The sequence below is a fragment of the Ursus maritimus genome, unplaced genomic scaffold (assembly GCF_017311325.1).
Source record: "Ursus maritimus isolate PB19 unplaced genomic scaffold, ASM1731132v1 scaffold_17, whole genome shotgun sequence".
In the NCBI taxonomy this organism is placed as follows: domain Eukaryota; kingdom Metazoa; phylum Chordata; class Mammalia; order Carnivora; family Ursidae; genus Ursus; species Ursus maritimus.
The window spans coordinates 37,962,385-37,985,244 of record NW_024424119.1 but is presented as its reverse complement, the minus strand read 5'-3'; the positions used below and the strand labels follow the sequence as shown (position 1 = coordinate 37,985,244).

Genomic DNA, 22,860 nt, shown 5'->3' with positions numbered 1-22,860 from the left:
ACAAGGAATTAATTGCTTTTAAAATTATTGGAAGACTAGATGAATAGGTTCCATGAATGACTCTCTCAGAACACCACATATCCACCTTGGGGATCCTAACTTTGCCATAATTAAAAATGAGGGGGGATGGGAGGCCACCCTCCAGGAGGAAAAAACAAACTGACAACAGAGCAGCAGTTGGGAATCAGCTGCTGTTACACGTGCCTCTGCACGTCCAGGACACTGATGTCTGGGCACCAGAGCCTGAGTCTGGCTGCTGCTGCTGCCTCCAGCACAACCACTTCCGTTACCCACAGTCCTGTTTTCCAGCAGGACCATCCAAAGACAAGAAAGTAGCTGCTGTCGCATTTCTGCCTTTCATGTCTCTCCTGCATGTATCTCATGGGTAAAACCAATTTGCATCCAGAACGCTAGCTGCAAGGGAGTCCAAGGAATCTCTACCTCTTTTCCTTTCCAGGCTCTGCAGGAAGGTAGGATGGAAGTTAGCCAGCTAACTCCTACTGGGGAATATCCACATATCTTCAAACTCAAAAAGTACAAGTCAATTGCCCTAGAGCTCGTGAGCGATACCATTTTCCTGCCAGGCATAGAGATGCTGTCAACCAAAATCAGCTTCTTTTCTGTCTGAAAAATACTCTGAAGTCCCAGGGGCTTGGGGGTCTATTATCTAAGAGTTTTCCCCCATTTTCACAACCTTGATGGGCCACTGAAGAAAAAACTCCCACTTTGGTCACAATCCACAGACAAACAACTGGAGAGAATCCCTGCAATAGAACCCTGCACATATTCCCCTAATGGCCCCATGTCATGCCTCTCCCTGCCTGTCCGTGGGAGCAGCTCCCAGTGCCAGCTCCGTTTCTGTCTCCACTGTCTCTGGACACCTCATACCATCAGAAAGAGGTCCCATTTGAAATAGGTCACTGGAAATGCCTGAGATATGATGTTAACGCACACGAATCAAGATGCTATTAAGTGTCCTTAAAGTATGAATGCAGCTGTCTGCAAAAACCCCCAAGAGCTGACATTTACAGGCTGCTGCTGCATCTACTACTACCAGTCCCATTATCAACATCTTTGTCACCACTGCTGCCATAGATGCTTTCAGAACAAAACAGAAGCAGAAGAGAGTTGTTTCTTTCCTCCTCCTGTTCTCCTGCAAATGCTTCCCATTAGCAGAACCTACATGGAAGACAGCTGGCAAAGGATCCTGGAAAGTACAGTTTCAAAACGTAGTAGAGCATGGAAGACGTCAATGGAAGCAAAAAGCAATTAGGCCAAGGGTCAGCACAGATATTTTCTATCATCTCGGTCATAAGAGCCTCTCAAAAAGCCTGGAAAGAGATGAAGATCAAAGCAGAGTTTGGGTATTTGGTTCAGATATGTATATTTTGAAGACCACTGAAGGTAGCCCCCCACCTCCGGCCACTCCAGGACAAAGCTACTATCTGTCCCTTCATCCTGCAGCGTAAATCTGGACCCACCACCCACACATGTCCTGATTTCTTTGCTTCCTGTCCTTTCCCAGCTGTGAAACTCTGATCTTCAGTCTGGTTCTTTAGAGTCTGGTTCTGGCACTGATCTTTGCTTGACCTTGGTATCATCCCATATTTGACTTTGGTGCTTCAAGTTCTAGGCAGTTGTGAAATGCGACAGTGATGCTTAGCTCTCTTGAATGACCTTTTAGTTCCTCGTTCGTTGTTGCCAAGAGACAAGTGTGTAATTCCAGTGTGTGCTTTAGAATGAATGCTAAGCTAATAGGGAATTTTTATTCCTTTGTTTTGAAGGCAATGTCGCTGCAGTACCGAAATGTAATGTTTGCGAAGGTGGATGTGGATGATTCTCAGGTAAGAATCTTAAATCCTTGCATGGGGATGCATAAAATCCGAATGCAGTGTCACTGATAGCCCTGCCTCACTGATTATAGAATCAATTTTAAGGCAAGGAGAACGTCACGATTTTTTTCTGATAATTGATAGTAAACTTCCTCATAATGTTCTTGTATGTTTTGTGTTAATTTTAAAGTATGTGAGCAGGGACGTGACTCTCTTGCTGCCCCCTCCCCTCCCATACGATGGCAGACTTCCCAACATTTTTCTCCGCTTGCTCTGAGCTCTGCCCTAGAATCCCACTGAGCAGAATTGCCCTATGCAGACAACACCAGTTGGGTGGTTTTGGGCTCACGGTGAAAAGTGGTTTTCACCCTTGTAGTAAATTATTAATCGGTTTCTTTTTTTTTTTTTTGTAAAGATTTTATTTATTTATTAGACAGAGATAGAGACAGCCAGCGAGAGAGGGAACACAAGCAGGGGGAGTGGGAGAGGAAGAAGCAGGCTCCCAGTGGAGGAGCCTGATGTGGGGCTTGATCCCACAACGCCGGGATCACCCCCTGAGCCGAAGGCAGACGCTTAACCGCTGTGCCACCCAGGCGCCCCTATTAATCAATTTCTAAAACCTAACTCAATGCATTACAGACATTGTAATATACCTTGCTTTTCTCTCGCTATATCTTATGCTTTTTGTGGGTTTTTTTAAACATCACAAGGAATTCCAAGAAATCCTTCCCTCATAAGCCTCCCTCGAGCCTTCTTTCCTCAAGCTCCCCAAATAATCAGCCTCATGTCCTCAGTCAAAATGTGCCTTATTAATATGCACAAAGTATCTGAAAAATTATTCTTCCTAACATTTGTCCATTTATAACCCAGAAATAAATAGTAACAAGTGACCTTTGCACATATTGGGTTGAATCTGAGGTTTAGAATAACAAAAAATCTGTTATCCACCCATCCTTTTCTCTAATAGTTTTGTGACTTCTTATCACCTATGAACTTCCGTTTCTTCATCTGTAAAGCAGGGCAAATATATTTAACAGAATATAAAATGAGATAAAATACATAAGATATATGACATAGTGCCCAGACCGTAATAGAAGTTCCATTTCTCCATTTCCTTCAAGCTTCATCAAAGTGTGACAGTGTTTAATTGCCCTTTAAGCTGAATCCTATATTGTGCATTCAGAAATACACCTATTATCTCTTTGTCCTTTTTTATACTCACAGAGTTGTGCAACCATCATTATCATCAATTTTAGAACATTTCACCACTCCCAAAAACAAACAAACAAAACCCACTTTCGGAGTTCTAGCGGTCACCCCCAGTTCCTTCTATCCCAACTCTGGGCAACCAGAAGTCTACGTTCTGTCTATAGATTTACTTATTCTGAACGTTTCATATAAATGGAATCATCAAATAGGTGGTCATTTGTGACGTTTACTTAGCATGAGTTTTCAAGGTTCGTCCATGTTAGAGCACGTATCAATATTTTATTCCTTTTATTGCTGAATAATATTCCAGTGTATGGCTACACCACCTTTTATTTAGCCATTCAACTGTTGGTGGACATTTGGGTTGTTGCTCCTTTTGACTTTTATGAGTAATGCTGGTATAAACTTGTATGTGTGTATTTTCATTTCTCTCGAGTACTTATCTAGGGGTGGAATTGTTGAGTTATACTGTAACTCTATGTTTAACTTTTTGAGAAGCTGGCACAATGTTTTCTAAGGCAGCTGTGCCATTTTACATTCCCACCAGCAGTGTGTGAGGGCTCCGATCTCTCCACATCCTCACCAATACATATTATCGTCTGCCTTTTTGATTGTAGCTCTTTCCCTTTTAAGGTGAAACGAAATCCACAATTTTCTTTAACAGTAACTTATTTATTAGTTGTCATTGCTGTAGTCATGAAAATGATAATTTAATGTGTTTGTGCATGCGTGCGTGTGTGTGTGTGTGTGTGTGTGTGTGTTATAGTTGGCAGGGGAGAGATTCACCCCATAAAATGATATGTATATTAGAGAGAAAAGTCCAATTCTGTTGACCCTGTGGGTGGCTGATTTTCTTTCAACTCTTGAACAAGATAAACAAAAACTGGCATTTGACAACAGATTGTAATGGATTAAAGCAATTGGAAATGTCAGAATTCTGACGTATTTTCTTGTCTTTCGGTTCATCTTTCACAAACACGGGCAGTGAAGGAGGAAGTAGGGCTTAAAAGAAAGAGGCATGAAAACCTTACTGGAAATGCAAGACCAGTATTATCAGCCCCTGTCTCAAGTGTGCGTTATAGAGATCCTTCACTCTTCCTTATGTTCGCAATGTCCTGTCTCCATATGGGGCTCCACTGGGGTCCCTCTGCCATCTTTCACAAGTTCTTTTAAATAGAGCTCATTTAGTTCTTCCGCATCTGTTCTATTTTGGCCTCCATCTCTCAGCCTTCTCCTAGGGCTCTGGGAGGAGAAAGCTCGGGAATTGAGAGAGCCACTATTTTCTATTGTAACATTCCTGGAAGCTTTGACATTGCTTGGCAAGAGAATCTATCAAGTCTTAGCTGTCCCTGGACTTTCAGACAGACCTGCCTCCTGAGAAGTGGCCGTTCCGGGCTCGGTGTAGAGAGACGACACCAAAATTGTGACTTCATGCCATTTCTTTCCTTTCGCAGGAGTTGGCCCAAACTTATCATATCAAAGCAGTACCCACATTTCAGATGTTCAAACAGGCCCATAAGGTATGTTTCCATGGTAACTGGCAGAGTTGAATTATAGACTCATCAGAATCTAAAAAAAGGCCTGGGGTATCCAGGACGGATGAAACAACTGCATTTATTTTTAATATTTAGCAATGGAATTATTAGTTTCTGAACTTTCCATATTGGCAAGGAGTACAAAAAAATGCATGAATTATAATAAACCTCCTCATTCCGACCGTCTTAGATATCCAAATCCATAAGAAATATCTCACTATTGAACCTATCTTATCCCTTTTGATGGGGCAGAACCATCAAAAGAGAATCTTACAGAAAAGGACATGATGAAATTCTCACACGAATGTATACAAATTGTGAGCAACTGTTGGGGAAATATTAATCGAAACCAATCACAAGGCTGTAGAGCCTAGGAGTTGAGCACGCAGGCCCTGGATGAGGGTTTCGTGGTTCAAATACCTGTTCCACCACTTCCTAGCCCTTTACTTAAAAACCTCTTTGATCTTAGTTTCCTTATCTGTAAAATCAAAGGTCATAAGTTTTCCCCCCACAAGGTGTTGGGAGAATTAAATGAATTAACATGACTCAAGTCTGTAGACCCATCCTGACACACGCTAAGTGCTGAGCCCATTATGTAGTTGTTATCAGGAAAATATTAATGAAATAAAATGTTTAAAATACGTTGTGTGTGATGAAACTAGGAATTCCACATATGGCTGGGAGCACTGAAAATTGTACATACCTTATGAAAAGTGCCTTTGCAACATACCTAAGAGGATCGAACTGTTGATTCCCTTTCACACAAGTACCCATTTTTGGAAACTTTTGCTGCAGAAATACCTCAAGGAAAAATAAGCAGCTAAGCGTATAGTAATTGCAGCATTGCTTCTAATAAAATACGAAAGCAAGCTAAATGTCTTTTCTAGTAGAATTGCTAAGTGATTTGTGATACATCCACCATATGAAATAGTGTGCAATTAAAAGTGTTAGGAAGAACATATGTAAAGCAAAAATATTCAGGCTTAAGCTTTGTGAAGATTGTGTCTACAACACAAAAAATGAAAGCAGTTGATAAGCTAGCTATAGAATTTCATTTTCAGCTTCTATTTGTTGGGTATTTGCTGTAGCATAATTGGTGCAATAGATATAAATAATTCTTCAAAAAGAATTAATACTACCTGTTCCCTCTCTTGAGTGTTTACTTGAAAATTGAAACTGTCAAGCATACGCATCCTCAACTCCCCGCCCCCCACGTACCAAATTGTTTATGTGTCATTTTTTTTATCTTCTCTTCCATCTCAGAAATGAGAATGCTTCCTTCTTTTGAAATGGATTTCATCCATCATACCTTGACTGCATTCCCTCCCTTGTGCTCCAGTCAATTCGATCAATCAGCTATCTTCTTTCTGACCTGGTGTTTGCACACTCACTTTTGCTACCATTTGCCATTCTTCATTCTCTATCAAGAGTTCTTTGATTTTCCTCCAGGGAACCATGCCCTTTCCCATTCTTGGTTCATGTACTTCCTTAGGGCTCCATCTCTAGGCCTGGACCTATGAGAGAACTCCATCCCCATCAAGAATGGGCCCTTGACTCCAGTCAAGCCAATCCAAGCCCAGCCAGAGCTAATTCTAAGACCTGGCTTAAGCAACTAGGTAAAAGCGCCTTCTCTTTTGATTTCACTGGATTTGAACTTGGGAAGATATGAGGCTGATGGTGCTACAAGTAGCTTGCCACCACAGGGATCCTGAAAAAGAAGCTGCCATACAGCAAAAAAGCAAAGTCAAACCAGGAAATACCAGTGGCATTGATTGAACCCTGAATCTATCCATACCCGAAGCCTGAACTACCCCTGCAGATTCTTTAGTTATGTGAACCTGGGGTTGCTTTTGCTGTTACTTACAACCAAAAAATTTCTAATGATGAATTTAATGCTCTCTCAGACTACTCTCCTTCATTTTTTCATGACCTAACTCTTGAAAAAGTAGACTATACCTACTGCCTTCAATTCTCATTTTCCACTTATTCCTTCATCTGCTCTTTTAAAAGTCACCAAGGATCTTCCAGCACCTCATTCAAATAGCCATTTCTCAATCCTTGTGTTCCTTGATTACATAAAACCACCATTAACTAATTAGGTTCTATATTCTAGAAACTTCCTCCTCTTTTGGCATCTATCCCTGATCTTTCCCCCTAGCTCTCCTCTGGCTTGTCTCCTACTGTCCTAAAATATAAGTGATTCCCAAGGTTCTTTTTCCCATTCTACTTCTTCTCCTTTAGTAATTTCATCCCTACATGTAATTCCAGCTGTAACTACCTTTAACGTAAACAAGTGTGATAGCCCTCCTCACCCCCAAGTTCACACCACCACTCTGTTCTCTTTTCTTTTTTTTTCTTTTTTTTTTTTATATTTTTTTTTAAAGATTTTATTTATTTATTTGACAGAGATAGAGACAGCCAGCGAGAGAAGGAACACAAGCAGGGGGAGCGGGAGAGGAAGAAGCAGGCTCATAGCTGAAGAGCCTGATGTGGGACTCGATCCCATAACACCGGGATCACGCCCTGAGCCGAAGGCAGGCGCTTAACCGCTGTGCCACCCAGGCGCCCCTGTTCTCTTTTCTAAATCGATCCTGGCACAGCTCCATGTATGTCATTCTCTTATTTAAAATTGGATCCCCCTTCCCCTCCATTGTCTGCAGAATCAAGACTAAACCCTTGTATTCAAGTCTGGCATTCAAATTTCTCCACAATTTTGACCCAGTCTACTTTTCCAAGCCCATTTCTGTGTGACTCAGACCTTAACTCTGTGTATTTTTCTCATACTATTCCAAGCACTTGGAGGAGTTCCTGTCAGTGTCTAGAAGAATCCCCCCTGGGTAGAAAATACTCATTTCGTGTTTGATTCATGAGCAGGTGAACAAATGAAAGAGTAAATGAAAGCTGCTGTCTTTGCCCTACAACCCACTGCCAGCTGTGCCTCCCCTTCCTCATTCTGTCCTCAGACCAGTCTGACTCAGGGAGGGTTTCTCTTCAGCTCAGAACAGCTTTCTGCTTTCATCTCTTCTGCAGATAGTATTGCTTAAGTTCTGCTGCAACTCAAGTTTGTTCTCCATTTTCTGAAACCAAACTTTGGGTGCTCACCCACGATGTGTCTAGGCTCTTGAGCAAATCCATAGCTATGCTTCTGAGGAAAGGCTTGCCCCTGCTTGGTCTCAGTTCTGTATGGAGGTGGAAGAACTCTCAGTTGGGGCTGGAGTGACCTCTTACATTCCATTATTTCTGAACGGGCTTTTAAGGGGTATGGATCCCTTTGGAATGGATGGAACAAAATGCCTGTGTTCGAGGCATTATGAAGGATCTCGAATTTGAATTTGATGCCAGTTAGCTAATGGAAAATAAAATTAACTGAATTGATGACATTATGCATTAAGCTGGTCCACCTCCCTATATTCTGTTTCCAGAGTCAGCCAGCCAGCCTCTGATTATAACATGGCTACCCATGTCCGAGAAATGTCCTTGAGAATTGAGTGTCTCATTGAATATTACCAAATTATCATCCTGCTTATGGAGTTATTTAAAAAACAACAACAACTTGAGATCACTTATGTCATAATATACAAATAAGTCTACTTCTAAACTTTATATGTGTAATCATATCCCCAGGAAGAGTTATACTTGGATCAATTTAGATATAATTTGAAAACCTGCGGAGAAGATTTGCAAGGCTGGCTTCCATTTGACAAAGAATATTAATATTCTGTGCAAAAGACAACAACAAAAAAATGCGGGCAAGAGATCCTAAAGAGATGGTATTACAAATCTCTTTACCTCTTTCACTCAATCCCCAACATTTGGTATCTGAGCATCCGTACAGGGCTTCTGGAGGGTCCCCACCTCTACCATTGCATCCAGAGCTACAAACAAAACCTGAGACCTCTGAAATGCCCCCCAGGTTCTACCTTGCAGTGGTCTGCACAGGAAAATCACTGGAACCACAGAAAATTGGCATAGCTGTACAAAAGGACCAGTCTATATGAATTTCCCTCCTCTCTCAATAGAATTGACTAGGAAACCTGCCAGTGACATTCATTGTTCTCCTTGGGGTAGAAGAAAATTAAATTCACTTCTTTGAGACCTCTTCCATCTCTCTTTTATCTGGGACAACACAACTGAAAATTGACTTAGGAAAGCAGTTAAGTAGTATTTATCTAGTATTTAAAAAAAGAAAACAACCTAGAATCCAATTTCTATTAAGGGATGTTATAAGAAATGTTCTCACATTTCTGGTAAAACATCTGGCAAAGAACCATGATCCATTATGCCTTTTAAAATGTACTTTATATAAAAAGCCTTGTGATAATTCCTCATAGAACAGAGTTAGGAGAATATTTCCCGCCCTTAAAAATATGATCTACTCCCTTGCATTAGATCAAAAGGCTTAGGGAATCCCTTGGGTTTCTCTTTTTCCATTGCTGCCAACAATCTCAAGATTACTTCCTTTACTCAAATACAATAGCCTCCCTCATCTGTAGTTTCCTGGCATTCCCTAATTGCCATCTCCATACTGAGTCATACTTGAATGGTTTTGTTACTTTATCTTGCCCTTGATTCTAGCTCATCTCAAATGTTTTCAAAATACATAAAATATAAACAAATAAAACTTTAAAAAAACTGGAACAGACAAAGCTATATAACAAAGACTCAGGGTCATGGTAGATAATGGGCATTACGTAGTGCTGGAAGTTTTCGTGCAGATTTGGATGGCCACTTAGCAGGGATACACTGTAAACAACAGTTGTAATTATTTCATAGTGTTGGGGCAAAAGACAATGAAAGCAAATTCTAGGTAATAAATAAGGTGGTAGTGTTTCTTTCTGCTGCATTCCTTTCGTGTTTTCACCTGGGACATCACACCCTGTTCCAGTAAGATCAACTGTGGTTAAAAAAAGAAAAAAAATCTGCAGTGTCTTTCAGATGGGCTATCCAAAACCTTGGCTGATTTTTTTAACTGGAAATTATACTGTATTCTATTATAAGTAGAAAAATACACTGCACAGCCAAGGAAACAGTCAAAAAAACTAAGAGGCAGCCCACGGAATGGGAGAATATATTTGCAAATGATGCTACAGATAAAAGACTGGTATCCAAGATCTACAAAGAACTTCTCAAACTCAATAAGTGAGAAACAAATAAACAAATCATAAAATGGGCAGAATATATGAACAGACACTTTTCCAATGATGACATACAAATGGCTAACAGACACATGAAAAAATGTTCAAAATCATTAGCCATCAGGGAAATTCAAATCAAAACCACACTAAGATACCACCTTACGCCAGTTAGAATGGCAAAAATTGACAAGGCAAGAAACAACAATTGCTGGAGAGGATGTGGAAAAAGGGGATCCCTCCTACATTGTTGGTGGGAATGCAAGTTGGTACAGCCACTCTGGAAAACAGTGCGGAGGTCCCTTAAAAAGTTAAAAATGGAGCTACCCTATGACCCAGCCATTGCACTACTGGGTATTTACCCCAAAGATACAGACATAGTGAAGAGAAGGGCCATATGCACCCCAATGTTCATAGCAGCATTGTCCACAAAAGCTAAATCGTGGAAGGAACTGAGATGCCCTTCAACAGATGACTGGATTAAGAAGTTGTGGCCCATATATACAATGGAATATTACTCAGCTATCAGAAAGAACAAGTTCTCAACATTTGCTGCAACATGGATGGCACTGGAGGAGATAATGCTAAGTGAAATAAGTCAAGCAGAGAAAGACAACTATCATATGATTTCTCTCATCTATGGAACATAAGAACTAGGAAGATGGGTAGGGGAAGAAAGGGATAAAGAAAGGGGGGTAATCAGAAGGGGGAATGAAGCATGAGAGACTATGGACTCTGAGAAACAAACTGAGGGCTTCAGAGGGGAGGGGGGTGGGGGAATGGGATAGACTGGTGATGGGTAGTAAGGAGGGCATGTATTGCATGGTGCACTGGGTGTTATACGCAACTAATGAATCATCGAACTTTACATCAGAAACCAGGGATGTACTGTACGGTGACTAACATAATAAAAAAACATTAAAAAAATTTTTAAATAAGTGGAAAAATACAAAACTGCAGTGTGCATATAGTACTATTCATTGAGCCTTTGAAGCCCATCGTAGATCCCCTGGGTTAATAGCATTGATTCCAGACCAAAGATGACATGTCAGTGAAATAGCAGAAAGAAAGAGTAACAGAGATTTAGCAACTCTTGGCCAACTGCTTAAACATGGGCCAACGTCAGAAATTGGTTCCATCTTTCATTCTTTGATATGAGAGTAATTGGCTTCTCAAAGCACTTTACTCATAAGAGCAATGAGATATAGGTGCATAGATGCTAATAAGTGAGTTATTTACAAATGAATAATTCAGAAGAACTGAGAGCTCCTATGCTCACATCCAGTGGGAGAAAGTTCCTGCCCCTTTGCTTGTGAACAGCAGGGCTCCTTCTGAGGTCATAGAAGTCATTTCCTACAAACTCCCTCCTTCAAGTAGGTATAGAGATGAAAGGAATCCCCAAGGGGCAGCACCATGGAGTGCTCAAGAGAGGACAGGATTGGTGTCTTCAAGAGCCAGGCAGGGACAATAAATGAGACAATAGGAGAATCACCCTCCCAAATGCTCACTGTTCAAGTTCATAGAAAACAGTGCTTGACCCACCCACCACCCAAAAGAATGTCTGTGGCTAGTTTTTGCTGTCTCTGGAGTCAGACAGTTGCGGGTTGAACCCCAGGTCTGCCTTTTATTAATGGGTGACCTCACCACCCACCTGGAGTTCAGTTCCTTCTCTATGAAATAAGGACTGTATCATGTATCTTTGAACTGTTGTCATAAAAATGTATGATAATGTATATAACGTGCTTTAGCAGTGGACTTGGTACATATTATAAAATAAGGTTATTGCTGGAGCCCCAGAATCTGTCTGTGTGCCTTTCTTCCTGAACATCTATGAATAAATAGAAATTCGGAAACAGTGGTTAGGAGAGACCTCTAAAACTCTTTGAATAACTACAATATCCATTTAAGCTAAGCCATTTTAGCATTCAAGAGTTACCTACCCAGGGATATTCAAACTGTTAAGGATGGTGTTAGACACAGAGGGGTTCTACCTGAGGGAAAATCACTCTCCCATACTGTTTAGGTCCAAAAAGGAATTACATGTCAGCCCCATAAGCAGCTGATACATTGGCAGAGATTGATTGACTGGAAGGGTCAAGAATTAAGTGAGATGGAGGGAAAGAGAGAGGGAGATGGGCAGCAAGCATTTAGCACCATTTAGCACCATTGCTGATGATACTGCTTTAGGTCTTAGCAATTCAAAGGCAGTAATTACTTGTATTCCTGTTTTCTCCAGGGCAGGGACTAGGGTGAGGCCAGTAAGGCAGGAGACTGCAAATATTGGGTGGAATACTGTCTTTTCTTGAATTTTTGATATTTTGTTCATGACGGATTTTTTAGCATTAATGTTTAACTTTTAAAATATTTATTGAAATATTATTTATCTTGATAACTGAGTTTTGGGAACCCCTTAAATTTTACATCCTCCTCCTAGCCCTGCCCTCTAAATTTTAAATCATTGAAATATAGGAGTACTTCATTCAGTGATTGGCTAGAAAGACTTAGCAGGTTATACTTATAGCTAAGATTTATTACAACAGAAAACACAGAGCAAAAGCATCAGGAAAAAGATAGGCATTGGTAGAGTCCAGGAAGGTCTGGACTTCTGATATTCTTCCTTGGCTGGAGACAGATAGGAATGCTCTGACTCTCTCTCTAGGAGTGAACTTCAAGGACATCTGAGGACATCCCTGAGCCTCGGATGCTCTTTTGATGCTCAGGGTATGAGGCCTTTATGTGGGGACTGGTCACACAGACATCTCTTGCTAGGCAACCATTGCTACACAACAAGCTATGACAATGGAGACTAGGACCCCAACAATAAAACCAGGTGCACATCATCAATAGTGATGCTTATGCCAAGCAAGCCAGTGTGGCTTGGTCCATCACTCCAGGTATATATAACAAAATAATCATTAATACAAAGAACACTTTGGTGGGGGAGGGGACACATTCTCTGGGGGTTGATGAAGGATCAATCACAGTTCCCTTGGAAAGAAGCAAGAAATAAGGAACCAGGGGCGCCTGGGTGGCACAGCGGTTGAGCGTCTGCCTTTGGCTCAGGGCGTGATCCCGGCGTTATGGGATCGAGCCCCACATCAGGCTCCTCCGCTGGGAGCCTGCTTCTTCCTCTCCCACTCCCCCTGCTTGTGTTCCCTCTCTTGCTGGCTGTCTCTATCTCTGTCAAATAAATAAAATCTTTAAAAGAAAAGAAAGAAAGAAAGAAAGAAAGAAAGAAAGAAAGAAAGAGAAAAGAAAGAAGGAACCAGACCTGCTGTGTTAATTCCTCTCATGCAGAGTCATATGGAAAATCAGAATATCACGTTTACTGTAAGTAGCTGCAGCGCTAAATTGTGCTAATTACAGAACATGGCTTGGACTCATGTCAACAGACTTCCTACTGTTCCCTTGAAGCCTAGACTTCGAGATGACCAACCTAAGGGAGAATCTTGGGCTGCAGAGGAAAAACTTACCCACCTAGGTGAAGGAGATATTGCTGCTTTTCACAACTGCCATGCTCCAGAAGTGAGGACACGGGGTGATGATAGCCTTCCAGACCTACCTGAGGCCTGCTTCAGATGGGCTTTCCAGAAAAGGAAAGACTTTGGGTGGAGAGCAGACCTGTCTCTTGGGCAGAACACCCCCAAAAAGGGAGACGATAATTATGAACTCATTCCATTGTCTGATACGCTCACCTCGACCTGGGCAGAAGTCAGTGAAGGGGTTTCCCAGTATTGGACAGTTGAGCAGATTTTCCAATGGGAACGTGAGAGCAGGAGTATAGGTCATTGAAGGGAATGGCTCTGAAATCGTTATTATCCCCATGAACAAATCTTCATCCTATACTTCTAGTAACGGGCCAAATGACATCTCTTCCAGCCAGAGTCCAAAATCACTTTTCCTTGTTCTCAGTGTGGCTTAGGATAAATTCCCACAACGTTAGACTCATGCTCCTTTTCCCCTTCAACAGAAAACCACATTGTACTGTGTGATGAGCTCTTAGGCGGCTTCACGTGTCTGTCCAACACCTTCAACTGATGGCAGTAGACTAAGGCTTGGCAAACTGTGGCTCCCGGGTCAAATGTGACCCTCCACCAGTTTTTGTAAATAAAGTTTTACTGGAACACAGTCATGTCCATTTGTTTAAATATTGTCTTTGGCTACTATCACATTACTGTAGCAGATCTGAGTGGTTTCAACACACAGCATATCGCTTGCAAAGCCTGTTTGAACAGGTATCGGGCCCTTTCCAGAAAAAAGTTTGTCAACCCCTAACATAGAAGGAGAGAAGTACTTTCGTCATTATTTATTGCCACTAGTGCTTAAGAAACAGGTATGTAGCCAGAGTTTCTAAGCCAGCTATAAGAAAACGAAAGCAAATTAGGGCTTTACTGAAATCTCACTATTGGAACAAATTGAGAAGAAGACCAGTGTAGCTTAGAAAAAAAGAGATAATAGATTTCTTTCATATGCTTTTTTCTTGAATCCAAATGCATGTAAATTCAAGCTGTTCGAAACAGACTATTTCTAAGAGGCCCTGCCTTCTTGGTTTGATTTTGTTAAACTCCAAAAACCACAGTTGAGCGGCTTGCATTTGCAAGGCCTGCCCTGCAACGTGTTGTGAAAGTCAAGGGGGAAGTGTGCAAACACCTGCACTGTGATGCAGATAGTTACAGGCAAGGCATGGGTCTGGTTGAATCAGAGAAAGAAGCCAAGATGGGATCGAAAAGTAACTGACACTGTCCAGCTCTCAGCTGGAGGTGGAGGTACTTTTCCATGTTCTCTTGTTAGACATATTCCTCCCATTTCATTAATAAGATTTAATGCCTTAGCAAACCCTTTGTAAAGAAGAAAAGGAACATCATACTATTCCAGCCTATAGTATTATATTGTACTATAAACATTGCTACAGCCTTCTCCCAAAAAAGTGTCTTGTGTTGACTGGTTGTTTGGGCTCTTTTGTTGGCGTTGTTATTGTTGCTTTGAGGCTTTTGTTGTTTTTAACTCAGTAAAGAAGTCTGGAAAATTGGCAAGCTTTCATTCAGCTGGTCCAAACCTAATTTCACTATTCACTTAACCAAATTGCCTGTCATGGCCCAAGTGTTTTATTATAATTATTCTATGGATGCATCATTAGACTCCTTAACTGATACTCTCAGAAGTCCATTTGTTAGGAAGGGACCCCTGTCTCTGGACCTTTTGCATTTTCTCGGTAACAGCAATATACTTTTTTGCAGGTAATTGAATGTCTTTGGCATTTAAAAAAAAAAAAAGCCTCTGGTTGGACCTGGGCGATGGGTAAATTGGGGGTAGGAAATCACTTTATTATTCTCCTTTCGTGTGTGTATTTGAAAATGTTCATAATGAGGGGTGCCTGGCTGGCTCAGTCGGTGGAGCGTGTGACTCCTGGTCTTGGGGTTGTGAGTTTGAGCCCCATGTTGGGTGTGGAGATTACTTAAAAATAAAATCTTTTAAAAAAAAAAGTTCATGATGAAAGATTTTTTTTATAAATATTTTATTTATTTATTTGACAGAGATAGAGACAGCCAGTGAGAGAGGGAACACAAGCAGGGGGAGTGGGAGAGGAAGAAGCAGGCTCCCATCAGAGAAGCCTGATGTGGGGCTTGATCCGGGAACGCTGGGATCACGCCCTGAGCCAAAGGCAGACGCTTTAACGACTGAGCCACCCAGGCGCCCCCATGATGAAAGATTTTTTAAGTGACTGTTGGACATAGGTGGTTCTGTAATGTGTGGAGAGCCCCCCATACCCCGTTGGGCTCCGCAAACTGGAGCTCATCATTTTCATTAGCAGTCATTACTGGGGTGTCAGCAGTGCTTATAAACGGAAGGCATTGAGGAGAGAGAAGTAAACATTGCTTCCTAATCCCTCGTAGTGGAGCATGCCTTTGAGAGACACAGCGAAACATTCAGGTTAAAATGAGAAAACATTTGGAGCAGAAATTATATGCCAGTTTCCTTGCGTATATCTCTCTTCAAAAGAAAGCAACTTATTACGTAAGCTCTTATCACTAAGCTGCTCCTCATTCATTAACTACAAATATGAAGATCCCGTGTACGAAACCCCTCCCTGTCTAGCAGACATATAACATTTGCTTTTGGCAAACTGGAAAAAGAATAAAACAGATAACACCTGGTCTCTGCAACGTAACACTACCCAGAGTCTTGGACCTGTACTTCAAGTGACCAGAAATCAGCTTAGCTCAGCTCACTTCAGGCCTAAAACCATTAACAGAGCACCTACTCTGTATAAGGTTCCTAGCTAAGTACTAAAAGTATGGAGGGAAAAAATGAGTCAGAGTCCCCATCTTTGGTCAACTGCAGAAGACGACATAACAAAATCAACTCTTGAGTAGTGGAATGCCCCGGTCCTATGAGATCACAGAGGCTTCATGAGTTAAATCTTGAAGAGTGGTTATGACTAACAGGTGAGAAAGAAGGGAGGCAGTGGGAGTTACAAAATAGCGTGGGTATGTATCGGGAAATTTTTGATAACAAAAAGATAGTATAAAATTATCACTAGACTATGAACTCCAGAGGGGACTTTTGTCTGGCATGTTTACAATGTCTGGATCATTTAATACTTAAATACTAAGTATTTATTAAATTAAATAAGTAAGTAATCCAATTGTAATATGTTGCTAGAAGTCAGAGTCTCAGGTGGAGAACGACAGAGGTAGACAGGACAAAATCAAGGAATCCCTGTAAGGACCTTGGATTTTATGGCGGTGGAGAAACATTGAAGAATTTTCCAAAGACTAGATTTGTGTTTTTGATCTTCAAGGGGGAAGGGAACTAAGGGACATAAAACTGGAGACCGACAAGTTATAAGCTGTGGCTAAAACTCAAGGGAAAGTTGAGGCAAAATCCATGGAATTCGGTGACAAATTGAATGTCCCCTAAAGCCACCAGAATGGCTAACACGAAAAAGAACGGGCAATACCAAGTCTTGTCAAGGATATGGAACTTATAGAGCACCCAGAACATTCATCCTCTGCAGGTGGAATAATATAAAATCACTTTGGAAAACTGTCGGCCAAATCTGGTCATGCAGGTAGTCAAGCCCTGCCTATGTTCTCGCCAGGGGTTCTTGTCTTCATACCTGCCCTGGGCTCAGAGGATTATGAAATGCCCTTCATGCCTATAGACACCATCCAGCTGCCACCTGACTCTTAGAAATGAAACACTTTGTAGATCCTTTCTGACACCTTCCTCCCCGGCAGCCAATACCACGAGAACTATTTGTAGAGGAAATGGGTACAAACCAGGCAACCCAGATAAATCATGAAATTCTGCACCCACACTTAGGTAACCCTATTCTCAAGACTCAAAAGAGCAATTTGCTGTTATAGAAGTGGATTCATGAGCGAGCCGGTAAGTGAAATGGGATCAAGATGGGGTCACAAGTCTGGGGTGTACTTTCAAGAAATGGAATGAACCGCGATTCCCGCAGGCAGCACCCAGATAGACTGCTGCTGCCTGGGGAAGCAGAATCATTAGAAGCAGGGATAGTTTCTTCTCTGCTATAGACCGAGCACTGAAGTTGTTCTAGAACTTTCTAACCCCTGTCCCGAAGTCCTAACACCATTTCTGGCTGCCGAAACCTCCCTCACTGGAAACTCAAATCTTCAGCTAATCCCATCCTCAGTTTACCCACATTCTGCCTTCTCTACAAGCACATCATACAATTGGTACTAAAGTGATAATGCATGGTAAGAGTCTTAAACTTCCATATTTCATCAAATATAAGATGCCCATTGACAGATGCACCATTATGTTACAGACCACTGGAAAGTGTTCCAAATAAAATATGCCAGTCACAGATGTGACGATTTGAAAAGAACATGTGCTTCTTAGAATCAATTGGTTATAATACTGTTACCCATGCAAAGGTCAGGGCATGGGAAATCACGTCTCATTTGATTTTAGGAAATCACGTGTATGAATTAACAAGTCTTTAAGACCAATGTATAAAGGCTCTGAAAGATTTCAATGAGTGAGTTTTCTCATTTCTAACACGTTATATGTTTTAGATCTCAGTGTAGAAGATTATTACGGAGAATTATATAAATCTGGCAAAACGTTAGCATAAACAATCTTGAAAAGGTGCCAAATAATTGAAACATTGTGAGTTTAATGTGTTAAATGTGTATTTATATTTTAAGCATTTTTCGGACAATGGAAATGAGTAGAGGATAATTTAACAGGAACAAAACTCCTCAAAGCTTTAACATCTTTGCCAATACTTGAACCAATACATATTTCCCCTTGTGTATTTGTGAACAGATTTTTGAATTTTGTGGAGCTGATGCTCAAAAATTGGAAGCGAAGATTCGAGAACTAATGTAAGCCGATCTCCAAGACAAAATACATTTGCAACATTTTAAAAGGCCGCAGCTAATGTGTTTGTTTTTATTTGCAGCCAATATCGTAATGCTCCCTTCATTGGTCTTTCTCCTCATGCTTTACAGGTTGATTCCACCTTTTTGCAATCTCGCTGCAAAATTGCCTAAAGCTCTTGTGGTATCAGAGGATGTATCGCTCCCATTCTCTGACTTAGCCTTTTTTCCACTTTTTGTGCACATTTCTTGGGCAATGTTTTCATGACCTCCACAACAGAGGCCCTGCATAGCGAAGTAATACCATGCCGTTAAGAAGGTTTTCCAGAGATTGCCAAAGATGGAATTCTTCACAGTGACCAAGAAACAAACAAAGGCCGTATTTCCCTGGTGTGCTCCCAGTACATAGAAGCCAGTGCTAATTGAGCCATTGTTTGTAGCACAAAATTCTTCTCTGATGCATCAGTTTGTATTAGAATGGTGTCATTTTTCTCTCTCCCAGTGCCTTTCTAAAATTCTTTTATAAATTAAAAAAAAAATCCACATGCACACACACGAGCTGGAAAGCCCTCTTACTACCGATAATGTTGTTGTTGTTAACTGATACAGTGCAGACATTCAGGGCTGATAGAAGACAGCTGCTTCTCACACTAACTATTCCCACGTGGGGCTGCCATCAGGTGAAGGCTGGGGATCTGAAGTCACAGAGTGGAGCCAGCTTTCCCTAGCTATTAATGACTAAGATTTTGACAGCATCGTAGGACTCATTGAAACATGGAGAAGCAGAAGCAACAGATGCTAGCGTAAGAGAAAAGGGGCTGCTTTTTATCATTCAGGAAATATTAATTGGTCACCTACTCTGTGCCAAGCGCTGTTAGAGGCACACAGAGTGACACCTGGTTCATAGAATCCCAAGACACAGTGACAGCCAGCCTTCACGTGCGACCAGAAACAGGAAGAGTAGAGGGAGGGGCAACCCAGGGTTTTTCTGTGTGTTTCTGTCCTCCGCTTCTCTGCTTTCATCTGAATCATCTTTCCATTGCTGTAGCTCATCCTTCTTGATTGTCTGGTCGCCGTTCTGGAATGCAGCCTCCCAGTGCAATGGTGACTGGAAAAGTGTTATGAAAATTGTAGGTCTCAAAGTCAAACAGACGGAGACGTGATGAGTACAAGAGCATTTTGGTTCCAAAAAAGTTTGTGTCCCTTTTTTCATAAAGATCTTCAGTATGGTCAGTGATGCTTTGCTTGTTTCTAGCCCAAACCCCCACCACTGAGGTTGGGGGCGGGTGGGGGACAGAGGGAACTTTCATGTGGTGAGGAGGCTGCATACTGTATCCATAGGGTCCAACTGCTTGTCTCTGCCTGGAACCCACATCAAGCCTGCCCTTACTACAGGGGCAAGGATGGAAGGCTCTGGGGCCCCTTATCTTTAAATATTTGGGCTCGAATGTGCTAAGTACATCAGGCGGGACAGAGCAGAGGTGTTCCTCCCTGCACCAAAACAAGAGCCCAGGGGGCCTGACCCTGCCACTCCTCCCCCATTCCCAGACATGCCACTCTACCAAGCCCCGTGATCTCTGAGTGAGGCTGAGACAGAGGTGTGAGGACTGGAGCCTGGAGCTAGCCGGCTCTGGAGGGCCAGGCTGCTGGAAGGACCAAGGAGACGGCGAGGAAGCTGTTGGCCAGGTTGAGGCCCCTGGGACCAGACCAGCACTGACACTAGTATGAGTGAGTGAAAATGCCTATGACCTTGACTAAGGCCTTTGCCCATCCCCAGAGCACAGGGCGCTGCGGGGAAGATGGCTGGGAAATCATTACACAGCTGGTGACAAGGGAAGCGTCCAGTTCTCCGCATGAAGGGGTAATATGGGCAAGTTCGATGAATGAAAGTCAAGGGCCACCCGGACACCAAAGCCACCTCACACTCGTCACAGGCCTCTGGAAAGAGCAGCCTGAAAAATGTGTGAAGAGAGGAGGACAGGGTGGGGAATGAGTTCCATGCCCAGATGTGGGTGGCATCATGCCAGCCCCCTCGGGCTTCTGCATTGTGCAGTGTCTCTGTACGTGTTGGAGCAGAGATGTTTCATTTCCTTTATTGTTCCTTCAGGCCTGCCACCCATCTTAACAAACAGGACACACGTCAGCGTTCAAGAGAATTCGCCGGACAACGATCTTCTCCGTCCCGCTTTCCGCAGCCAAGCTCCCAGGGTGATTTCTCTTGCCTAGGAATAGAAAGAGTCCAAGCTTTATAATGTCCTTTCTATTTTGATAGGAAAAGAGAATGAGACTTGATTTTTGCCTTGTGGTTTAATGCTGAGTTGCACTTTTTTACCAATGCATTTTTTTTACCAAGCTCTAACAGTATTTTCTAACTGAGGCACGACCCAATTATGGTTCATAAAATGCAACTTATGGCTCAGCATTCCCTTAAAACAAGAAATATCAGAGTGCACTTACTGTCACAATGATAGCTATCATTTCATGAAACTCGTTCAGTTATATGTATGTTTATACGAGGGTCACAATGTACAGTATGCTTCTCCAAGTAGGTTCTGGTGACTCACAGCTGAAAGCCATTGCCTGAGGGTTTTGTCTTTGTTGGGGATGACCTAGTACTGGGGTCTGGGGCCCAGTAGCATCCCCTGGGAGTTTGTTAAAAATGCACATTCTCACAGTACACATAACCCACACCGTGAATTCAAAGCTGGGTGGAGGATCATGAGAGGAATCCAGATTGTTCTGGTCCACACTCATAGCACCACTGTTAGAGCACTTCAGAGCACTGATTGCAATCATCCGTGAGGCAAGAGGACATGGTGAACCCAAGCTGCAACTCTCGATAAACAGTGGGGCTCGAGAAGTCCACACACTATTTCATTTCATTCTCACAGTATTACCGTTCTCAGTTTACAGACAGGAAGTGCAGGAAGATGAAGTTCTTTGCTCAGGGTCACACTGCTAATAACTGGCTGAGCCCAGATGGGAACCCAGGTGTGCTAGAGAAAATTAAAAGGAGGATGAATGAATAAACGATTCTCTCAAAGCAAGTAAAATCCACTGCCTTGGTCAGTCCCTTTATGGATATCATGCAGGCCCCTGTACCCTGATCCAGAAAACGGGTTTCAGAGAATTCTTCCATAAATTAATAAATAGTCTTCTCTCCCAGAATGTTCCTGAAAATCACCACGAAGTTGTCGATGTGTCATGGGTACTCAACTATTTTTAAAAATCTTGAGTCTTTTTTTTTTTTCATCAAGTTTTTAAAGGCAAATATTTGGGATTTTCATGTTGGTATCCTCTTAAAAGGAAGCATTCATTTGACTGTTCCTCATAGTCAGGGCTTTTAAGAAAAGGAACATGTGACCAGATGGGACTGAGAGGTCAGAGAAGAGCAGCTGGGGAAAGAGTTTGAGCAATATACTGGATTCCTGTAAAGCCACTGCTCTCCCAGGCAATCTTTATTCATTCTCCCAAAAAGATGGAGCTTTTCCCCAGAAAACTCCATCATGCTGAAAAGGCTTAGTGGGAGCCCACCAGGTAAGAAGGCAACCTCAGCCTTAGCCCTGCATCTTCCAAGCTTTAGTCATTCACATGCCACTTTTACCATCTACTTTATCTATTTACTTCTTATACAGGAATAAACTTCTTTTGCAACAAAACTTTTTATCACCAACCTTAAGTGGAAGATGGATATTGTTCTCAGAAGTGGAAGAAAACCTTCATAAACAAAAACATTGAAGACAACTGATTTTTGTGGCTGGTCGAAGAGTCAAAGCCTGAATGCTCTCTTCCCCATCCCTCCCTTTCTCTCCCTTTCCCACTGTCTCCCACCCTCTCTTCCAACACAAAGAACAACTACTAGAAAGGTGTTAAATATAGGATAGCACCGGGCATCTGGTTGGCTCAGTCAGTAGAGCAAGTGGCTTTCAGTGTCATGAGTTTGAGCCCCATGTTGGGGGTAGAGGTTACTTAAAAAACAAACAAACAAACAAACAAAACCAAACAGGGTAGAATAACACCAAATGAAGATTTTCATCTTGTGTAATAAGTGATTGAAAGACAATAAAAAAGGAACCAAGAGGGGATATACGGGAACTCTGTACTTTCTGCTCAATGTCTCTTATACCCCAAACTGTTCTAAAAATTAACATCTACTTAAATTTTTTAAGCGTACACATAAAAATAAAAGCTTTAAACTGAAAAAAAAAAAGGCAGATTAACATTTACCCCACATGAGTCAAGTTATTTAATGCTGCATTCCCCATACTATGCCAAATCATCAGAAATGATTAAATTACCTCTCACAGTAACATTGGTCCATGGCCCACATTTTGTAATAAAACACTTCTTAGTCAAAGTCTGATTGTATGAAAAAATAAGAAAAAGTATTTGGTTGGGTGGTTTCCTACTGATGGCAGAATGAGGTCTGAATCATTCACCTTTCTGCCAAAGCCCTTCATGACCTGCCCCTCACATTCATCTCTGCCCTTCTCCCATTGACCACACACACTCCAGGCATTATGTCAAACTCTGTGCTCTTCCTGCATCTGGAATTTCCTTCCCCTCATCTTTGCCTATCAAATCTTATTCAAGATCACCCTGCAAAGGCACCATTCCTTTAAGTTGGCCCACACAGTCCTGTGAAGGCTCCCTTGGGCGTCCTCCTCTTGTGTGCCTACAGAGCCGTGTGTACACAACCATTAGAACCGCCATCTTTTTGTTACGTGTGGTGGATTTTTATGTCTGCCTAGGGTTACCAGCTAAAAACACATGGCACCTAGTTAAATTATATCAT

At 41.9% G+C, this 22,860-nt stretch overlaps 1 protein-coding gene across 1 annotated transcript in view; it reads left to right on the top strand.

Annotated features, from left to right (window-relative positions):
* Positions 1-18,547, top strand: part of LOC103678653 (thioredoxin F2, chloroplastic-like) — a 28,439-nt gene extending 9,892 nt beyond the window's left edge. Inside the window, exons 4-7 of the mRNA XM_040631342.1 lie at positions 1,785-1,844; positions 4,496-4,561; positions 18,013-18,071; positions 18,198-18,547. Coding sequence (XP_040487276.1) covers positions 1,785-1,844; positions 4,496-4,561; positions 18,013-18,071; positions 18,198-18,333 — 321 coding nt within the window. The 3' untranslated portion in view covers positions 18,334-18,547. The remainder of the gene's footprint in view (positions 1-1,784; positions 1,845-4,495; positions 4,562-18,012; positions 18,072-18,197) is intronic.
* The last annotated feature ends 4,313 nt before the right edge of the window (positions 18,548-22,860 follow it).